Source organism: Sciurus carolinensis, chromosome 11, assembly GCF_902686445.1.
Source record: "Sciurus carolinensis chromosome 11, mSciCar1.2, whole genome shotgun sequence".
Classification (NCBI taxonomy): Eukaryota; Metazoa; Chordata; class Mammalia; order Rodentia; family Sciuridae; genus Sciurus; species Sciurus carolinensis.
In genome coordinates this window covers 74,751,055-74,768,534 of record NC_062223.1, presented here as the reverse complement: position 1 = coordinate 74,768,534, position 17,480 = coordinate 74,751,055, and the positions used below count along the sequence as shown (strand labels likewise).

The window sequence follows — 17,480 nt, the reverse complement described above, 5'->3', positions numbered from 1 at the left end:
GCCACTCAGCAAGACCCTCTCTCAATATAAAAAATGAAAAGGGTGGGGATGTAGCTCAGTGGTTAAGCACCCCTGGGTTCAATACCCTATACCCAAAAAATAAAAGGAGGGGAGTGAATTTTTTGGTATGTGCATGATATATCAATAAAAAATAATTAAAATCTAAGAACAATAATACAAACTCTGGGGTTTTTTGGTTTCATTTTCTTCAGTGGGGATTAAACCCAGGGTCTTCATGCTAGGCAAGTGCTCTACCACCCCCAGCCCCAGAAGCTCTATTCTCAGATGTTCAAAGGTTAAATGACTTTCTTCACCAGCCAGGGTAACACACCTATAATAACCAGCTACTCAGGAGACTGAGGCAGGAGGATGGCGTGTTGGAGGCCAGGGCAACTTAGACCCTGTCTCAACATAAAAATGATTAGAGTTGTAGCTTAGTAGTTGATTGCTTGCCTAGCACACGAGAGGTTCTGAGATTAATGCCCAGTACTGCCAAAAAAAAAAAAAAAAAAAGTTCTTCAAATCTGGTATGTCGAATGGGAGAACTATCACTCCAACCCAGTGTTTGTAGGTCAGCATCACTGTTCTACATACTTTCTGCCCTAATTCTAGGTTCCTTCAGCTCTTAAAACTTCTCACTAATAGCTGATTCACTGCTCTTTCTTACAGGCCTCTGACCAAGTCAAACTTCCAGCCGAACAGGAGGGGGACAGTAAGGGCAGGGCAAAGAGAACGCCGATCCCAGGCCCCAAACAATGCTGTCCAGGAGAGTGAACAGTGCCCCATTTGTGCAGGTAAGCTGCTTCCGCCCAGAAGAGTGGCTGTGCGATTACAAGGCATTCCTTCAAGGAAGACTAGGAAATTGGGGGGTACTGTCAAGAAACATTTGGATTTGGACTCCTTGCCTCTGTCATCGCTCCAGTTCCCACCTATGTAACTGTACTTTTAGTCAAATGTCATTCAAGACACGTTTCTATTGAGCACCTGCTCACTTCATGCCAGCTAAGCTGAGGATGCAACATGGGCCCTCAGGAGAAGCTGAAAACAAACAATATAAAACACTGTCAGAGAGGGCCTAGGCTTTCCTTCATAACTTTTCCCTCCATGTCCAAATTCTGCTCACTCTTTAAGTCTGTTCAAAGGTTACTTCCTGCTGGGTGGCACACAACTGTAATCCCAGTGACTTGGGAGACTAAAGACAGGAGGGTTACAAGTTTGAGGCCAGCCTCAGCAGTTTAGCAAGGCCCTAAACAATTTAGTGAGATCCTGTTTCAAAATAAAAATTAAAAGGGCTGGAGATGTAGCTCAGCAGTAGAGCACCCCTGGAACAAAGTTCTTCTTTGCCAAGGCTTTTCTGATCTTCCCAGATAATCTCTCCCTGCTGAGCTCCTGCAGCATTCTCTAATTCCCATGGACTAAGCACTTCTTCGCCTACTTTCTGTCAATATCCTTTGTGTTCCCAGTTTATCTTTACCACTAGACTACATTCCATAAGGACAATCTGTACCCCTCAGCTCTTAGCTCAGTGTCAGGCAAATAATAAATACTCAATAAATGTTTGACAGATACATGATAGTATCTCTCAGGTGTGTAAAATATTTACCATGGTAAATTTTCTGCAAGAACAACTATTTTAGAAGCAGATAGACCCTTCAGCCTTTTTTTTTTTTTTTTTTTTTTTTTTTGTACTGAGGATTGAACCCAGGGATGCTTTATCACTGGGCTACATCCCCAGTCCTTTTTAAATTTTTTTATTTGAGACTGGCCTCAAACTTGTGATTCTCCTATCTCAACCTCCTGAGTTGCTGGGATTATAGGTGTGTGCCAACGTGCCTAGCTTCCTTCAGACTTGATGGGGTGCCATCCTTCCTGAGAACAAGCCCAATTTTGTTTACCTCTTTCTCTCTCCCTTAGGTTCCTTCAGCATTGAAATTCTTCCCCTGCATGCTGCCACTTGTGGAGAGACCTCCCCGCCTCACCCAGCTTCTCCCTCCTCACCATCTTCATCCCAGTCTATATTGTGGGTGTCTTCCCCAGAGAGTTCACCTCCCATTTCCTGGGTCCAGTGCCCCATCTGCCAGTTGCAGTTCTCAGCAAGAGAAGTAGAAGAACATGCCAGTGTGTGTGGGGAGGTTTTTCCAGCATAAGCCAAGAAATCCTGTGTTTTGGCCCCTACTATGACTTAAGACGGGAGACAATCTCTCGCTCTCTTTTTTTTTTTTTTTTTTTTTTTTTGGTGCTGAAGTTCAAAGACCTATGTTCTAGGAAAAGGCTGTACCCCCAGCCCTGGAAATGGATCTCTTGACAGCTGAGAAGGACTGATGAAGCCAAGCTCCCTTCTTCCCTCCACTTATTCCCTCAGGACACTGCCTAGAGCTCCACTGGGCCCAGTTTTCTCCCCATTCCTAGTTGTCAAGGATTTGTCACCATGGCACCCAATTCTCCTATGAGCAGCCCTGTCCTTTTCCCCTTGGAACTTCAGGAATAGAACTGGTAATCTCTAGGACCTTGGGATACTGTCCAGAATGTCTTTCCCTCCAGGAATGGCATATATCCTCATGTCCATTTTCCTGAAAGGAAAACTAAGGCCAAGTCAAAAAAAATATGCTGCCTGACAGATAAGATCCTGTTGCATTCTGGGAAGATAAGAGTTAAGTTTTGAGCATGAGACTGACTTCCAGTATCCTTTGAGTTCCCATTCTCACTGTAGTCACATTATGCTATGTGACCAGATAGTTGAATGACTAAAGAATAATTCTAGACTTGGGACCTTGACAAATCCCAATTCCCCTATGTACAATGAGGTAATTAGACCAGAGGGTCTCTAAGTTCCCTCAAACTATGATAGTTCAAATTGTATTCCTACCTTCTTTGAGCAACTATGCACTCTCTCCCTTTTCCCAGAAGAGTTCATTGTGTGGCACTAACACCAGTTCCCCTGGTCCCCAGGGTACAGAACAGAGGGGGAGCAGCTGGTCCTGGCAAAGGGAGGGCCCAGGGCGGGGTTTTGAATGAATAGGAAAGAAGATGCTAGACGCAGTCAGGAAGCAGACAGAGCAGGATTTCATGCCTTTGGTCCTTTCCTGCGTAGGTGGGTGTAACCATGGACCCCCTCACGGTAAGAACCCCCCTGCTCCCCCTCCTCCAACACCCATTCCTCATTACGAACAAAGCAATAGACTGACCCAGAGAGGTGGCAGGGGAATCCTAGCTGCTAGGCAGGCTGTGGGCTTCACCACGAAAGTGGAAGAGCTCCCAGAGCCTTAAACTGAACCCAAAAAAAAGAGCAGTGAGCATGGGTCTGGGCTTCAGAAGAGAGGGACAAGGCAGGCAGTACCAAGGTGGGGAAAAATGCCCTGCAAAGTAGCAGAGGGCAAAGGGAGAGGGGTTTGCTGGAGAAAGAACATGTTGGGATACTACTGGGAGTTCTGCTCAGAGCTGGGGGTGGGTGTTCAGAGTTGAAAGACCCTCCTGTGTGGACATGTTTGGACCTGCCCTTTGGAGAAGCTGTGGGACTTTCAGAGGGATGAGCAGCTGGAAGATGAAGTCAACAAGATGGGAGCTGGGTCCTGGCCAGATCCTGTGTGCCTGCCCCCTGTGCAGCCCTGCTTTAACCTATCCTTTCTCAGGGCACCCATTTGGACCCTCTGTATGTAGGTCCCCGTGAAGGTGGAAATTAAGGAAGGGGACGCCACTAGAGCCATTCTGGCACTAACTCATTCACTAACATGAGAATCTACACAATAAAATGGTGACTATGATACTTTTTTTTTTTGCCAATATGTGTTGGAGACAAGGAAGGATATAGGGGCAGCTAGTAGAAGAGTAAGGGGTGGAAAGTGGAAAGGTAAGAGAGGCCCCAAAACAAAGGGGGCTGGGAACTCAGTCCTCCCCTCTCCACTCCATCCAGCTACAGCCTAACTGGACTGAGATCGTGAACAGAAAGCTCAAGTTCCCGCCTCCACTCTTGGGTGCCATCCAAGAGGGGCGACTGGGTCTTGTGCAGCAGCTGCTGGAGTCAGGGATCGAGACCACAGGCAGTGGGCCAGGTGGGCCCCTGCGGAATGTGGAAGAGGCTGAGGATCGCTCCTGGAGGGAAGCCCTCAACCTGGCCATCCGCCTGGGTCATGAAGCCATCACCGATGTGTTACTGGCCAATGTCAAGTTTGATTTTCGGCAGATCCATGAAGCCCTGCTAGTAGCAGTGGACACAAACCAGCCAGCAGTGGTGCGTCGCCTGCTGGCCCGGCTAGAAAGGGAGAAGGGTCGCAAAGTAGACACCAGGTCTTTCTCACTGGCTTTCTTTGACTCATCAATCGATGGCTCCCGCTTTGCACCTGGTGTCACTCCACTCACCCTGGCCTGCCAGAAGGACCTGTATGAGATTGCGCAGTTGCTCATGGACCAGGGCCACACCATTGCCCGGCCCCACCCTGTCTCCTGCGCTTGTCTCGAGTGCAGTAATGCCCGCCGCTATGACCTGCTGAAGTTCTCTCTGTCCCGCATCAACACCTACCGAGGCATTGCTAGCAGGGCCCACCTCTCACTGGCCAGTGAGGATGCCATGCTGGCTGCCTTCCAGCTCAGCCGTGAGCTCAGGCGTCTTGCACGCAAGGAGCCTGAGTTTAAGGTTGGTTTCTCATGCTTCTGCCTCCCCTCAGTTACCTTTATCTGTTCTCAGAAATAGATAAAGAGAGTCAGAATCCCACCCTGAAGGGGATTCAGTCTAATGGCAGAGAGCAGTCCACCTAGGGGCCCCCAGTCTTTTTGTTGTTGTTGTGGTTAATACTGGTGATTAAACCAGGGGTGCTTTACCACTGAGCTACATCCCGGTTCTATTTTTGTCCTAGTCACTTTGTATTTTGAGACAGTCTTGCTAAGTTGCTGAGGCTGAACTTGAAATCCTGCCTCAGCCTCCAGAATAGCTGGGATTACAGGTGTGTGCCACCACAACAGGCTAGAGGCACCTAGTCTTATGCAGGAGGCACAACCCCCACGCTAGGGGTGCTCTAGGTTTAGCTAAGGGAGGAGAGAGACTGAAAATAGAACAGTTAGACAGAATTAGACATGACATTCAGGAGAACATGTCTTTTTTGGAGTACCTACTGTGTACTGGGGCATTGTGTGTTGGAACTCAGACTTGTAATCTCAAACAGGAAGAGGGCGACAAGACACTCCCAGGACTTCACTTAGTGCCTCTGTGGATGGTGCTTACAGGGCTGCCAAAGCACAGAAAGCAGTCAGGAAGCTGCAACTGTTGTGTTCATACTCTGGGGAGGAAGCAGCATTAAACTTAGATGCGGGTGATTTTATACATGTGAAGAGAAGCAGGAAGGGTATTTGGAGTAGGGCTACAGTCCCAACAGAAGCTGTCAGGTAGCAAAAGTATGTGCAGTGATAAGTACAGGGGAACTCTGTACAGGATTGAATATAAGAGTGGAGCCTGGTGCTAGGGACCAGGCAGGGGCCTTGAACTCAATCACCAGTCCAGTTCATCCACCAAGCCAGACTTGGTCCCCATCCTCAAGATTGCCATTAGGCAGGGAAACACATAAGAGTGTTAAAATGAAGTCCTAAGCCTGACATAATAGCATATGCTGAGGCAGGAGGATGGCAATTTCAAGGCCAGCCTCAGCAACTTGGTGAGACCCTGTCTCAAAAAGTAAGAAGGACTGGGGATGTAGTTCAGTGATAGAGCACCCCTGGGTCCAATCCCCAGTAGTGCAAAAATAATAAGTAATTAAATGAAGGCCTAAGGCAAGATGTGGCCTATGCCATGCCAGCCGGGGCAGGAACATGCTTCCCCCATCAGGACAAGAGGAAAAACTCCCACTTCACAGCTAGGGGAAAGGGCAGTCCTTTCCATAGGACTTTCCCTCCATTCTCACAATAGCCCGCAGAGGGAAGCAAAGTGGAAAGTTCTCTTCTCTGCTTGACAAGCAGGGAAACTGAGATCTGAAGAAGGGAAGGACCTGACCCAATGTGGCATCACCTAAGGGACAGTGCTGGGAGATGACCTAACCTCTTGAAAGCTTGGCCTAGATCTTCTCTGGGGTAAGGACCTTAAGTAAAATCAAGGATAGGATGGGTAATGTGCCTTACTCGTTTCTGCATCTCCTAAAACTATCAATACAGGTTCTCATATAAGGTAGATATTCAATAAAATTAAATGAACACAAGGAAAGTATAAAGAAGTGGGAGTTAAAGTGGGACAGGAAATAGAAATTAGAAAAGGGAAGTACAAGGAACAGGCCGAGGTGACAGAGGGTTTGATTTGAAGTCAATGGCCCAGTGACATCAGATGTAGAAAGTGTGGACAGAGGTCAGGACAGAAGCAGCCTACTATTTGGGGGAGGGTGGAGAGGAGTTGTGTCCACAGGGTGGCTGGCCACATAGACCTACTTCCTCACAGCCTGAGTACATTGCCCTGGAGTCATTGAGCCAGGACTATGGCTTCGAGCTGCTGGGTATGTGCCGGAACCAGAGCGAGGTCACTGCAGTGCTCAACGACACGGGTGAGGACAGCGAGGCTGAGCCTGAGGCTGAGGGACTGAACCAAGCCTTTGAGGAGGGCATCCCCAACCTGGCAAGACTGCGACTGGCCGTCAACTACAACCAGAAGCGGGTCAGCTGGGCCCTGCCCACCTCCCCTCACTGCCTTGATCCCTTGCCCTGCCACCTCTAGGTGTCCTCCACTCCAGCCCCAAGCAACTCCTTTTCCAGGCCTCAGGACCCTCTGAGACCTTCATTCTGGGTACCCTTCTATCTAGATTCCCAACCTTCCCTTCTTACCTTCAATCTAAGCCCCTAACCTCTCCCTGTCCCTTGGAAGACCCATTGCCCAGTAGGAGCCCACCTTCACACCAGGACATGCAGGTCTCAGATTTAGTTTTCTTTCCAGTCTGATGAGTGTCTTTGGCCCAGTCTTGTTCTGCTGAGTTTCAGTACCTCACTCTACAAGATTAGACTGGATCTCTCGGGAATTAAATATCAAGTGACTCTTATTCTCTCTTTCATTAGACAACTGCCCCACAAGCCAAGACATGCGCCTTTTCTAGCTGCCTCTACTCCTTACTGTCATCTACCCTCAGATGCCCTGACCCACCAAGAACTTAACCGAAACTTTTCCTCCACATGGGATCCCCTGGGCCAGTCGCCCAAGTCAGCAAGCCCACTTTCCCCACTCCTTCCCTTCTCAGGAATATTCAGACTGTTGTTGCCCCACATCTCTAGAAGGCAGGGGACCCTGCAGGTTCTGGGACTTGTACACCCAGTTCTGTCACTGCCTGACTTGGGAAACTCTTGGAGTTCATCCTTCTTCACAAACAAGGGCCAGAAAGGGCAGGTCCATGGTCACGCCCTATAGTCACATGACAAGTGAGTTGCCTCTCTTATGGGCTGGCTGGCAAGAGGAGAAAAGAAGGATGTTTGATCTCTGGCGGGAAGTAAGGGGCATGCACCCAACCGGCTCCTTCCTTCCTGCCTGGTGGCCACCTTCTCATGCCCCATCTCTGCTTAGTTTGTAGCACACCCCATCTGCCAGCAAGTCCTATCTTCCATCTGGTGTGGGAATCTGGCCGGCTGGCGTGGAAGCACTACCATCTGGAAGCTCTTTGTCGCCTTCCTCATCTTCCTCACTATGCCCTTCCTCTGCCTCGGCTACTGGCTGGCGCCCAAGTCTCGGGTATAAGAATAAGATTAATGATAACTTGTTTATTGAGCAGACCCCTGTGCTGGGTGCTTTGTAGCTGTAACTTTGTGCATGTTCCACTCAGTAGATTGAGGAGCTCTGGAAGGTAGGGGTTGCATTCCTGATTGGTGGAGGAACCTCAGGCACAGGCTATTTTTGCCCAGGACACACAGCAAACAGCAGTGTCAGAATTTAAACTGAGGTCTCTCTACCTCCAAAGCCTGAATCCCTTATATAGTCCAACATTCTCTCTAGGAGTCCTCCTATCCCAACCAAATATTTGTTTGAGACCCTACTGTAAGTGAGGCATTGGACCTGACCCTGGGCTATAATGAAGAACCAGGCCTTGGGCTGGGGATATAGCTTAGTTGGTAGAATGCTTGCTTCACATGCACAAGGCCCTGGGTTCAATCCCAGCACCACACACACACACACACACACACACACAAAAGAAGAACAACCAGGCCTGTTCCTGTTAACCAGGTGAGGAACAGGGAGAGGGGTGTCCAGGAAGCAGAAACAACATGGGAGAAGGCCCAGGGGAAAGAGAACTTACAACGTTAGAGAGATTTGCTAAGGTAGATGGTCCAACAGCGAGAAGTAAAGGGGGCAGGGCCAGCTCTCCGAGAGCTACGTTAAAATGAAAGCTGTCAGATTAAGGAGGTAAGTGCCCCATGTTTTGGAAATCTCCCTCTACTAGTGATGTGAAAGATGGACTGGGGGCAGGTGACAGGAGTTAGGAAAACTGTCAGAGTGCATGTGAGAAAAAGCATGTAGAGATGCTGCTCAGGTTCCTGGGTGACCTGGTCATTTTATGAGATAGGAGGAGCTAGTTTAGGATAGAAGTAATGAATTTACCTTTTTTTTTTTTTTTTTTTGGTGCTGGGGATCGAACCCAGGGCCTTGTGCTTGCAAGGCAAGCACTCGACCAACTGAGCTATCTCCCCAGCCCTGAATTTACCTTTTAACTTGGTTGAGTTTAAAGAGCATGTGGAACCACAAGAGAAAGTAACTTTACTTCTGTGATTCATATGGTTGTAAAGAAGATGATAGGGCCTGATATATAGTGCATTCTTTTTTTTTTTTTTTCTTTTTTGGTACTAGGGATTGAACCCAGGAGTGCTTAACCACTGAGTCACATCCCCAGCTCTTCTTTTACTATTTTAAAATTTGGAGACAGGGTCTTGCTAAATTGCTCAGGGTCTCACTAAGTTGCTGAAGCTGGTCTTGAACTTGCAATCCTCCTGCCTCAGCTTCCCAAGTCTCTGGGACTACAGGTGTGTACCACCATGCTGCTGATATTAATACATTCTTGGTGAATATCTGAATAAGTAGGTGGGTGAAGCTGAAAAAGCAGAGTCTCATGTGCCTGAGCAATCCTGCAACCTGCCAGAGGGGAGACTTTGAGAGCCATGCTCTCCTGCTTTCCCAAAGCTGGGCCGCCTGCTGAAGATCCCAGTGCTGAAGTTCCTGTTACACTCCGCCTCCTATCTATGGTTTCTCATCTTCCTGCTGGGAGAATCCCTGGCCATGGAGACACAACTGAGCACTTTCCGTGGCCGCAGCCAGAGTGTCTGGGAGACTTCACTACACATGATTTGGGTCACAGGTACATATGTGGGACCCTTTATGGTATTCTTCTTGAAGCCCCCCTCACTGTTCTTCATGGTAAGCACCCTAATGGGGGGACCCTGCTTTTGTAGAAGCTCCCTGAACATATAACAACCCCAGTGGGCTTTAGCACACCATGAAATCTTTTCCCTTCACCCTGAATCAGGGGACCTAAGCCTGTGGCAGACTCCGTGAGTAGGGACACCATTCTTCTCCCTCCCTGGCATCAGTCACTTTCCATTCTGAAGGTTCCTATCCTCTGACAGACAAGACACCAGTCTACAGGGTCAGGTGGCAACTTGCCTTGGTGTAATGGTAACCTACAAGTGCACTTCCAGACAAGCTACCTCAGTGGTGTGGAACAGAAAGGCTCATAGACCAATTTAAAATTCAAATCAACATAGTCTGTTAAACTCATAAAACCTGGAGGTATTAACAATGTTTCATCAGGGAGGCTCAATGGACAGAAGCTGCCTAGGTCACTCCTTGATCTGTGGGAGAGACAGTGTCAAATATGTTTCGGCATAGCTGTGACTTCGCAGTTATCCTGATGAGCAGCTATGAATTTTATGTGCACTCTGGACAGAGGACTTGTGGAACCAGCATTGGTGTCACTAGCAGGTTACTGATTTAAGATCTGAAAAATACCAAAGACCTCATATGCCTCATGTATGTTCAATGTATCATGAATATTTAGTGTTTATCTTTGCCTCTCTGTATATATCACATGCATGTGCTCTACCTACTTTTTTTATTCAACCTGTTACCTAGGTAACTAAATCATCTGTGCTTAATGCATGTTTCATCCATTTTACCAGTTTTCTTCTTTTCTGTAGTAGAACCAAGTTTTCTCAAACAATTCAGCAAATGCAGTTTACAAAAATCCCCAGAGCTCTACCAGCCCCTGGTTGGTCAATTCATCAGGCCGGACTGATGGCATGTTTCTTAACTGGCCTGCCTTCACTTGGCAAACTCCCAGGCCATCAGTATACCAAGACACTGCTCCTCACTGTACCAAGCCAGTCAGTGATGGCTAGAAGTAAATCTTTAGGGAAAGAGACAAGAGTAACCCAAAAGGGAAATTTTCTTATCCTATATTAAACATTTACTGAGCCAGGCACAGTGGTGCATGCCTGTAATCCTGTTGACTGGCAGACTGAGGCAGGAGGATTGCAAGTTTCAGGATAGACTCAGCAACTTATCAAGCTCCAAGAAACTTAAGGAGGCCCTGTCTCAAAATAAAAATAAAAAGAATTGAGAATGGGCTCAGTGGTTAAGTGCCCCTGGGCTCAATCCTTGGTACAAAACAAAACATTTATTGACTTGTACTGAGTAGAGAAGAAACCAATAAAATTCTTCCTTTGCCTATAGGAGAAGAAACTTTTTTATTTTTATTTTTTGTAGTTGTAGATGAGCAGAATGTCTTTATTTTATTTGTTTATTTTTATGTGTTCTAAGGATTGAACCCAGTGCCTCACATATGCCAGGCAAGTGCTCTGCCACTGAGCTACAGCCCCAACCCCGGAAGAAATGTTTTTTAAGCACATAAAGTAAAACTCATTTATTCAGGCAGTAAGTGTTTGCTGAAGTTCTACTGTGAGCAAAGCCCTGAGAATACATGGATAAGTTAAATATGTTTCTATTCATCCTACACACATTTACTGAGCCTCTAGCCCACCCTAACAAAGTGCCGTCCTACCGTATAGTACTGATTTCCCATCCTGAGCACATTGTATTTCTACTTGTCTTCAGGTCTTTGCTCACTCACTTTTCCTAGAGCACTCACCCCTTCTCACACTGCCCCTTCACCTGCTGGCTCCAACTCCTCCATCAGGTCTCAGCTTAAATGTCACTGTCTTTGAGAAGCTTTCTGGGACCTCCAAATCAGAATAAGGATCCATCCCTAAACACTCCCCCAACAGTGCTCTGTTCCTCTGTTCCTCAGTCCTAGCATTTACCACATTGTACTGTATCTACTTATTTTCTTGCCTCTCTAACTTGGTTATAAGCCCTGGGACAAATGAAACAATAATCTACCTTACTTACTACAGGATCTCACTGGTACCTGATTGGAGCTTAATAAATATTAGTTAACTTGTTCTGGGCATCACTGGCAAACTTATGAGATATGGCCCCTGTTCTTGAGGGACTCCAATTTCAGGGGAACAGATGGGGATGTGGAAGACTCATGGGGAGACATACTGCAGTGCCCTGGTAGTGACAGCATCACAGATACAAATAGAGAGTTGAGAGGACATGAAGCAGAAGCAACTCCCTCTACCTGGTTGGGAAGGCTTCATGGAGGAAGTAGTTATTTGTCCTGGGCCACAAAGGTGAACTGGGATTCCAAAGGATATGAAAAGGCATTCAAGATAGTACAGAGAGTAAATATGCAGGGAATGAAGAAGGGCAAAAATGGCAAGATCACCTGGCTAATGCTGATCAACTGTCAAGACTCCCCCATCTCCAAGTCTAGCACTGGGTTACACTAAGACATGGGCACACTGAGTAGACTGATAATTTGAAGTCCCTTCAAATCAAGATTCTTTAAATATTTGCCTAATATTTATTTGTTAGAGGTCAAAAATTGCAGATATAAACCATTCTCTCCTAATACAGTTCCTCCCACGTGTCACTCACTTTCTGAGCATCAACCACCTGTGATCCTTGGTGCAAGTCACAGTAGCCATGAGTCTGCTCCAACCTGAGGTCCTTGTTTTCACAAAAGATCATTCTGCACCTGGATAGATTAAATGTTTGCATTTTATCAGGTTTACTCCAGTGATGTTTTCGCTCCCCTGCCTCCCTCAATGGGCCACCATAATCTGGTTCTGATTTAGAAAGAGGAACAGAGTTCTGCCCCATCCTGTCTTGGCCCCCTGCCACCCCTTCCAGGCTTCCTGTGGTTCGAGTGTAAGGAAGTATGGATCGAGGGCCTGCGCAGTTACCTCCTGGACTGGTGGAACTTCCTGGATGTGGTCATTCTGTCCCTGTACCTGGCAGCCTTCGCACTGCGCCTCCTCCTGGCTGGGCTTGCCCACATGCACTGCAGGGATGCTGCTGAAGGCGCTGCCTGCCACTATTTTACCACTGCTGGTGAGTATTCTCCCGACTCAGCCCTGAACCCCCTGGTCCCTCCTCTTCCTTGCCTCTCAGACACTGTCTGTATCTCACCCACACAGAACGAAGTGAGTGGCGCACTGAGGACCCCCAGTTCTTGGCTGAGGTGCTTTTTGCTGTCACCAGCATGCTCAGCTTCACCCGCCTGGCCTACATTCTGCCAGCCCACGAGTCATTGGGCACTCTGCAGATTTCTATTGGCAGGATGATTGATGACATGATACGGTGTGTACTGTCCCTGCTCAGAGTGCCCTCCTTTCTGATAGACTCCACTTAACCTCCTCGTGAATTTCCCCAGCTCTAGTTTGGCACAGGAGTTCTTGGTCTGCATTCCTCCAGGGGTGTAAGCTCCAGGGACCTCCAGAAGTATAGACAAGATTGAGTATAAATATGAATATACATTTCTTTTTCGGGAGGGTCTATAATTTTAACCTACTTCTCAAAGAGGCTTGGGACCCCAGAAAAGATGATAAACCACTGACAACTAAAGGAGCCCTTGGTTAGTCTCAGTTCTATGGCTCCCTGGGACCCCTCTGTGAGCTCATTTTTCCCCTTTTTGGAAAGCTAAATCATGTACAGTCAAACCTCGTCTCTTACTCTAATCAGAGCACATGGTTAATGCCTACTCCCCTAGGAACCTGCCTTAGGTGGGACTGGAGTGAGTGCCATTGGTGAAAAAAGTACTAGTTACGGCTGAATGGCTTCAGCTCAGCTTAGCTTGGAGAATAACCTCATATCCCATCTAGGGATTCTTCCAGTCGTCCCTGTTGCAGGTTCTCTTGTGGTTCTAACTCTCTAGTGATAGCTCCCATCCAATAAGAATCTCTGACTCCCAGCCATTCCTATACAATCTGAGCATCTCAGTCACTCCCAAGAGACTGGTCCTTCCCCAACTTTGATTGATTAGGCCCAGCACCCATTTTTCTTCAGAGAGAGTCTTTGCTCTGGCACTCACTTTAAATTCCTTCTCATTCCCCATCCCCTAATTTCTTTACTTTTAATAGTAAACAAATTGAATACTCAAGGGCCAGAAAGTCCATCACCCCCAATTCCTCTTCCCAAAGCCCTATTTCTCCCAGGGTGGAGACCTGCTCTGACCCTTCATATCCCATCCCATGCCAGGTTCATGTTCATCCTCATGATCATCCTTACCGCCTTCCTCTGTGGCCTAAACAACATCTATGTGCCCTACCAGGAGACAGAGCGGCTGGGCAAGTATGCTGGGGCAGAGGCTGGGAACTTACAGCTTGATCATCTCTTTTTCTTTTCCTCATTTATTCATTCAATTTTCTTATTTATTCACTCTCATTGATTCACTCTGTCACTCATCTGTTCATATGCATTCATTTGTTCACTCATTTCCTCCATAAACTTTTCATTTTTGAAAAATGGCAATCTTATGAAAAAATTAAAAGAAAAGTACATTGGATACCCATATACCGTTTACCAGACTTTACCAATGGTTATGGTTTTGCCACATTTGCTTGATCTATTACTCTCCTACTTTTTTTCCTGAAATGTTTTAAAGTAAGTTGTAAATCTCATGACACTTCACCCCTAAATAATTCAGAATGTTTCCTAAGAGAATAACCACAAAACCATTATCCCACTCAAAATTTTTGTGTAAATAAAATTTTTATTAGAACACAACCATGCTCATGTATGGTCTGTGACCAATTTACGCCTTACTGCATATACAAAAATATATCAATATAACATTACTTACTGTGCATTCCTCATTCAAATTTTCCTGGTTGCTGCCAGGCATGGTGGCACACACCTATAAGCCCAGTGACTCAGAAACCTGAGACAAGAGGATCGAAAGTTTGATGTCAGCCTAAGCAACTTAGTGAGGCCCTGTTTCAAAATGAAAAATAAAAAAGAACTGGGGATATGGCTCAGTGGTTAAGTGCCTCTGGGTTCAATCCCAGCACCAAAAAAAAAAAAAAAAAAAAAAAAAAAAAAAAAAAATTCCCCAGTTGCCCCAAAAATTCTTAAGAGTTTTTGAAAATTAAAAATTCCATGCATTGCATTTTACATTTTATTGTAATGTCTCTCTATAGTTTCCTTTAATCTTGAACATACCCCTTTCTTTTATTTTTTTATTTTTTATTTTTTTGCAGTGCTGGGGATCGAACCCAGGGCCTTGTGCTTGCAAGGCAAGCACTCTACTAACTGAGCTATCTCCCCAGCCCCTTTTAATGTCTTGTATAACAAATGGACTTTTTTCAAGATCGTAGACCAAGTTGTATTCCACAGCTAGAATTTATTTATTTCCTCATGATTAGATTCAAGTTAAGGAGCTTTGACAAGAACATAAGCTATTTAATGATAGGTACTTTCCACATCAAGAGGCACATTGGTGAGACCCATATTCTAGCAAACCTCTTTTGCAAAGGTACTAGAGAAGCCCTTCTAGTAATGGAGCATATATGGAGATACTGGGATTAAATTGCTCCCAGTCTTTCAGCCAGTGATTTCAATATTCATAGATGATTTTTATCTAAATCAATTTCTACAATTGCAATTTTAAAATTTTGATTTCTGTCTTTGTATTTCTTCTAGATTTAGTAGCTGGCATTCTCTTTAAATGCTTTCTCCCACCTTCTTTCTAAAATATCATTATGGGCTCAAATATTTTAAATTTAATGATCCATATACTCATTATTCTTTTTTGGGGGGGGGAGCGGAGTCCTGGGGATTGAACTCAGGAGTCACTCAACCACTGGGCCACATCTGCAGCCCTATTTAGTATTTTATTTAGAGACAGGGTCTCACTGAGTTGCTTAGTGCCTCACCATTGCTGAGGCTGGCTTTGAACTTGAGATCCTCCTGTCTCAGCTTCCCAAGCCTCTGGGATTATAGGCGTGCACCACTGTGCCCAGCTCGTTATTCTTTTTTATGCTCAATTCTTCCTAACTATGATCAATAATTAAATTTTTCATTCAAGTATTCATTGTTCATTCATTCATACATTCACTTTTTAAATTCATTGACTTTCATAGTTATTCAGTTTGTTGTTGAGTTCTCACACACTTACTGACACCTTCTTTGTAGTTGGTCCTGTCCTTGAATCTGAAGGCACAGAGAGAAGAAATCAACCAGACTTGTTCTCATGGAGAAGTTATCTGTGTCTACAATAAGCTCAATTTGGCATACGTACCATGTAAAAGGAAGGTTTATGTTGAGAGTGCCCAGAAATAGGCGGACTAGAGGGAGGCTGTGTTCCTTGTGACTCCATAACTCAGGTTTCAAGCAGAGGATATCTGTTTCTCCATGAGGCAGTTTTTGCTACTTATTGACCCCCTGCTGTTTACCCCATTTGTCTACTGTGATCACCTACAGTCAGCCAGCATATCAAGAGTGCCCAGAAAGGAAGCCCCTTCCTCAACCTTGGATGGTCAGGGAAGATTTTACAGGGAAGGGAGAATCTGAATTCCACCTAGAAGATTTATGGAGTTCAGAGAAGATACAGGGCACTCTGAGCAGAAAGGGGGCATGTGCAAAGGAGGAAGGTATATTTGCAGAACAGCAAGATGTCTCCCATAGTTGGTGCAAGGAGAGAATTTTGTGAGAGGAAACTGGAGAGGGTAACTGGGACGAGGACTTAGAGTCAGGAAGGAAAGATCTTGATTAGGAGCTTGGTCTTTCTATAGCAGGCCAGGGAGCTCCAGGTAATCTCTTAAGCTGTTGCTCAACCTAAATTCAGCAGCTATGTGATAGTTTTAATTATGATGCGAAAGAACTCATACTTGGGTCTGCAAATATTGGTCAATACTTTCATGGTTTCAGGATGTATCAAAGCTTTATTCAGTCGTCTTACAGGGAATTCTCAAATTCCTGACCTAAATTCAGGTTATTATCTTAGATTTATTAAGATTTATTTATTATTATTTATTAAGGACTGAGATTTCACAGTTTAAACCATGAATCTTAGTGCCAGAGACAGAAGCTACTCATTCCAGCCTAATGGTCCTAATGGCATCATTGCACAGCAGCAAAGCAAGGCTAAGCCCTCCTAAGCTATTTGTTCATGGGTAATATATAATTAAGTTAAAAGTTTTTTTGTTGAGTGCTGAGCATAGTGGCACATGCCTGTAATCCCAGTGGCTCAGAAAGCTGAGGCAGGAGGATTGGAAGTTTAAGGCCAGCCTCAGCAACTTAGTGAGGCCCTTGACAAGTCAGTGAGACCCTGTCTCTAAATAAAATATTTAACAAGGGCTGGGGATGTGGCTCAGTGGTTAAGCACCCCTGGGTTCAATTCCCAGTAACCAAAAACAAAAGTATTTTTGTTGAAAATCTGAGATAGGTTGAATGGTAGACATATAACGGAAGGTAACTAGGAGCATTTAAAGGTTGACAAATACAGACACAACAGATTAGGTCAGATTAGCATTTAGAAAGAACACCCTTGGTGTAATGTGGAGGTCAGAGTAGCAAGAGAGACTGATCCAGAGACCAGTGTGAGATTGTGGTCATCTATGCCTAAACTTGGTGCCAACATAGAACAAGATAGATTCACAAATAAGTGCAAAAGGAGGAAAATTGTGATAAGGACTGTGAGTGACTAACAGATAAACATTTTCTGCTATGTGTAGGGAAGATTGGTTAGAAAGGGCTTCCTGGAAGAGGCAGCACTGGAGTTGCCATCACTGTGCTTCATACTACTCTTCAGACTGCGATAACAGTCTCTTTCTGTGTCTCTGTCTCTGCCTCTCTCTTTCTCTCTCTCTGCTGGAGTTCTACCTCTGAGCCACACCACCAGCCTAACTGTTCCTTAACTGGTCTCCAAATCTCTACCCTCTCACCTATTCTCCAGAATTCCATTCACAGCAAGCAGCATGATCTTTTCAAATGTTAAGCAGGTATCACCCATCTGCTAGAACTCATCCTAGCTTCCTATTGTTTGCAGACCATGGTAAGGATCTTAGTTTTTACTCTATGAAGTCCTGCATCGGGGTGATCCCTACTTCCCTTTGCTCTGCCCTCTGAAATGAGTCATGCTAACCTCTCAGTTCTTTAAATGTCCCCATAACCCGTGCTTTGGGGGATGTTCTTT

General features: G+C 45.7%; 1 protein-coding gene across 2 annotated transcripts in view; it reads left to right on the top strand.

Moving 5' to 3' along the window:
- The window catches only part of Xndc1n (XRCC1 N-terminal domain containing 1, N-terminal like), a 41,810-nt gene that overhangs the window by 20,172 nt on the left and 4,158 nt on the right, over positions 1-17,480 (top strand). The window contains exons 9-18 of one of the 2 annotated variants that reach the window (XM_047519230.1): positions 670-794; positions 1,915-2,020; positions 2,905-2,950; positions 3,911-4,630; positions 6,413-6,625; positions 7,520-7,684; positions 9,125-9,299; positions 12,197-12,397; positions 12,484-12,646; positions 13,544-13,636. In XM_047519230.1, coding sequence (XP_047375186.1) covers positions 670-794; positions 1,915-2,020; positions 2,905-2,950; positions 3,911-4,630; positions 6,413-6,625; positions 7,520-7,684; positions 9,125-9,299; positions 12,197-12,397; positions 12,484-12,646; positions 13,544-13,636 — 2,007 coding nt within the window. Of the gene's footprint in view, positions 1-669; positions 795-1,914; positions 2,021-2,904; positions 2,951-3,910; positions 4,631-6,412; positions 6,626-7,519; positions 7,685-9,124; positions 9,300-12,196; positions 12,398-12,483; positions 12,647-13,543; positions 13,637-17,480 lie in introns of those variants that run through there. The other variant, XR_007104081.1, reaches the window with a different exon arrangement.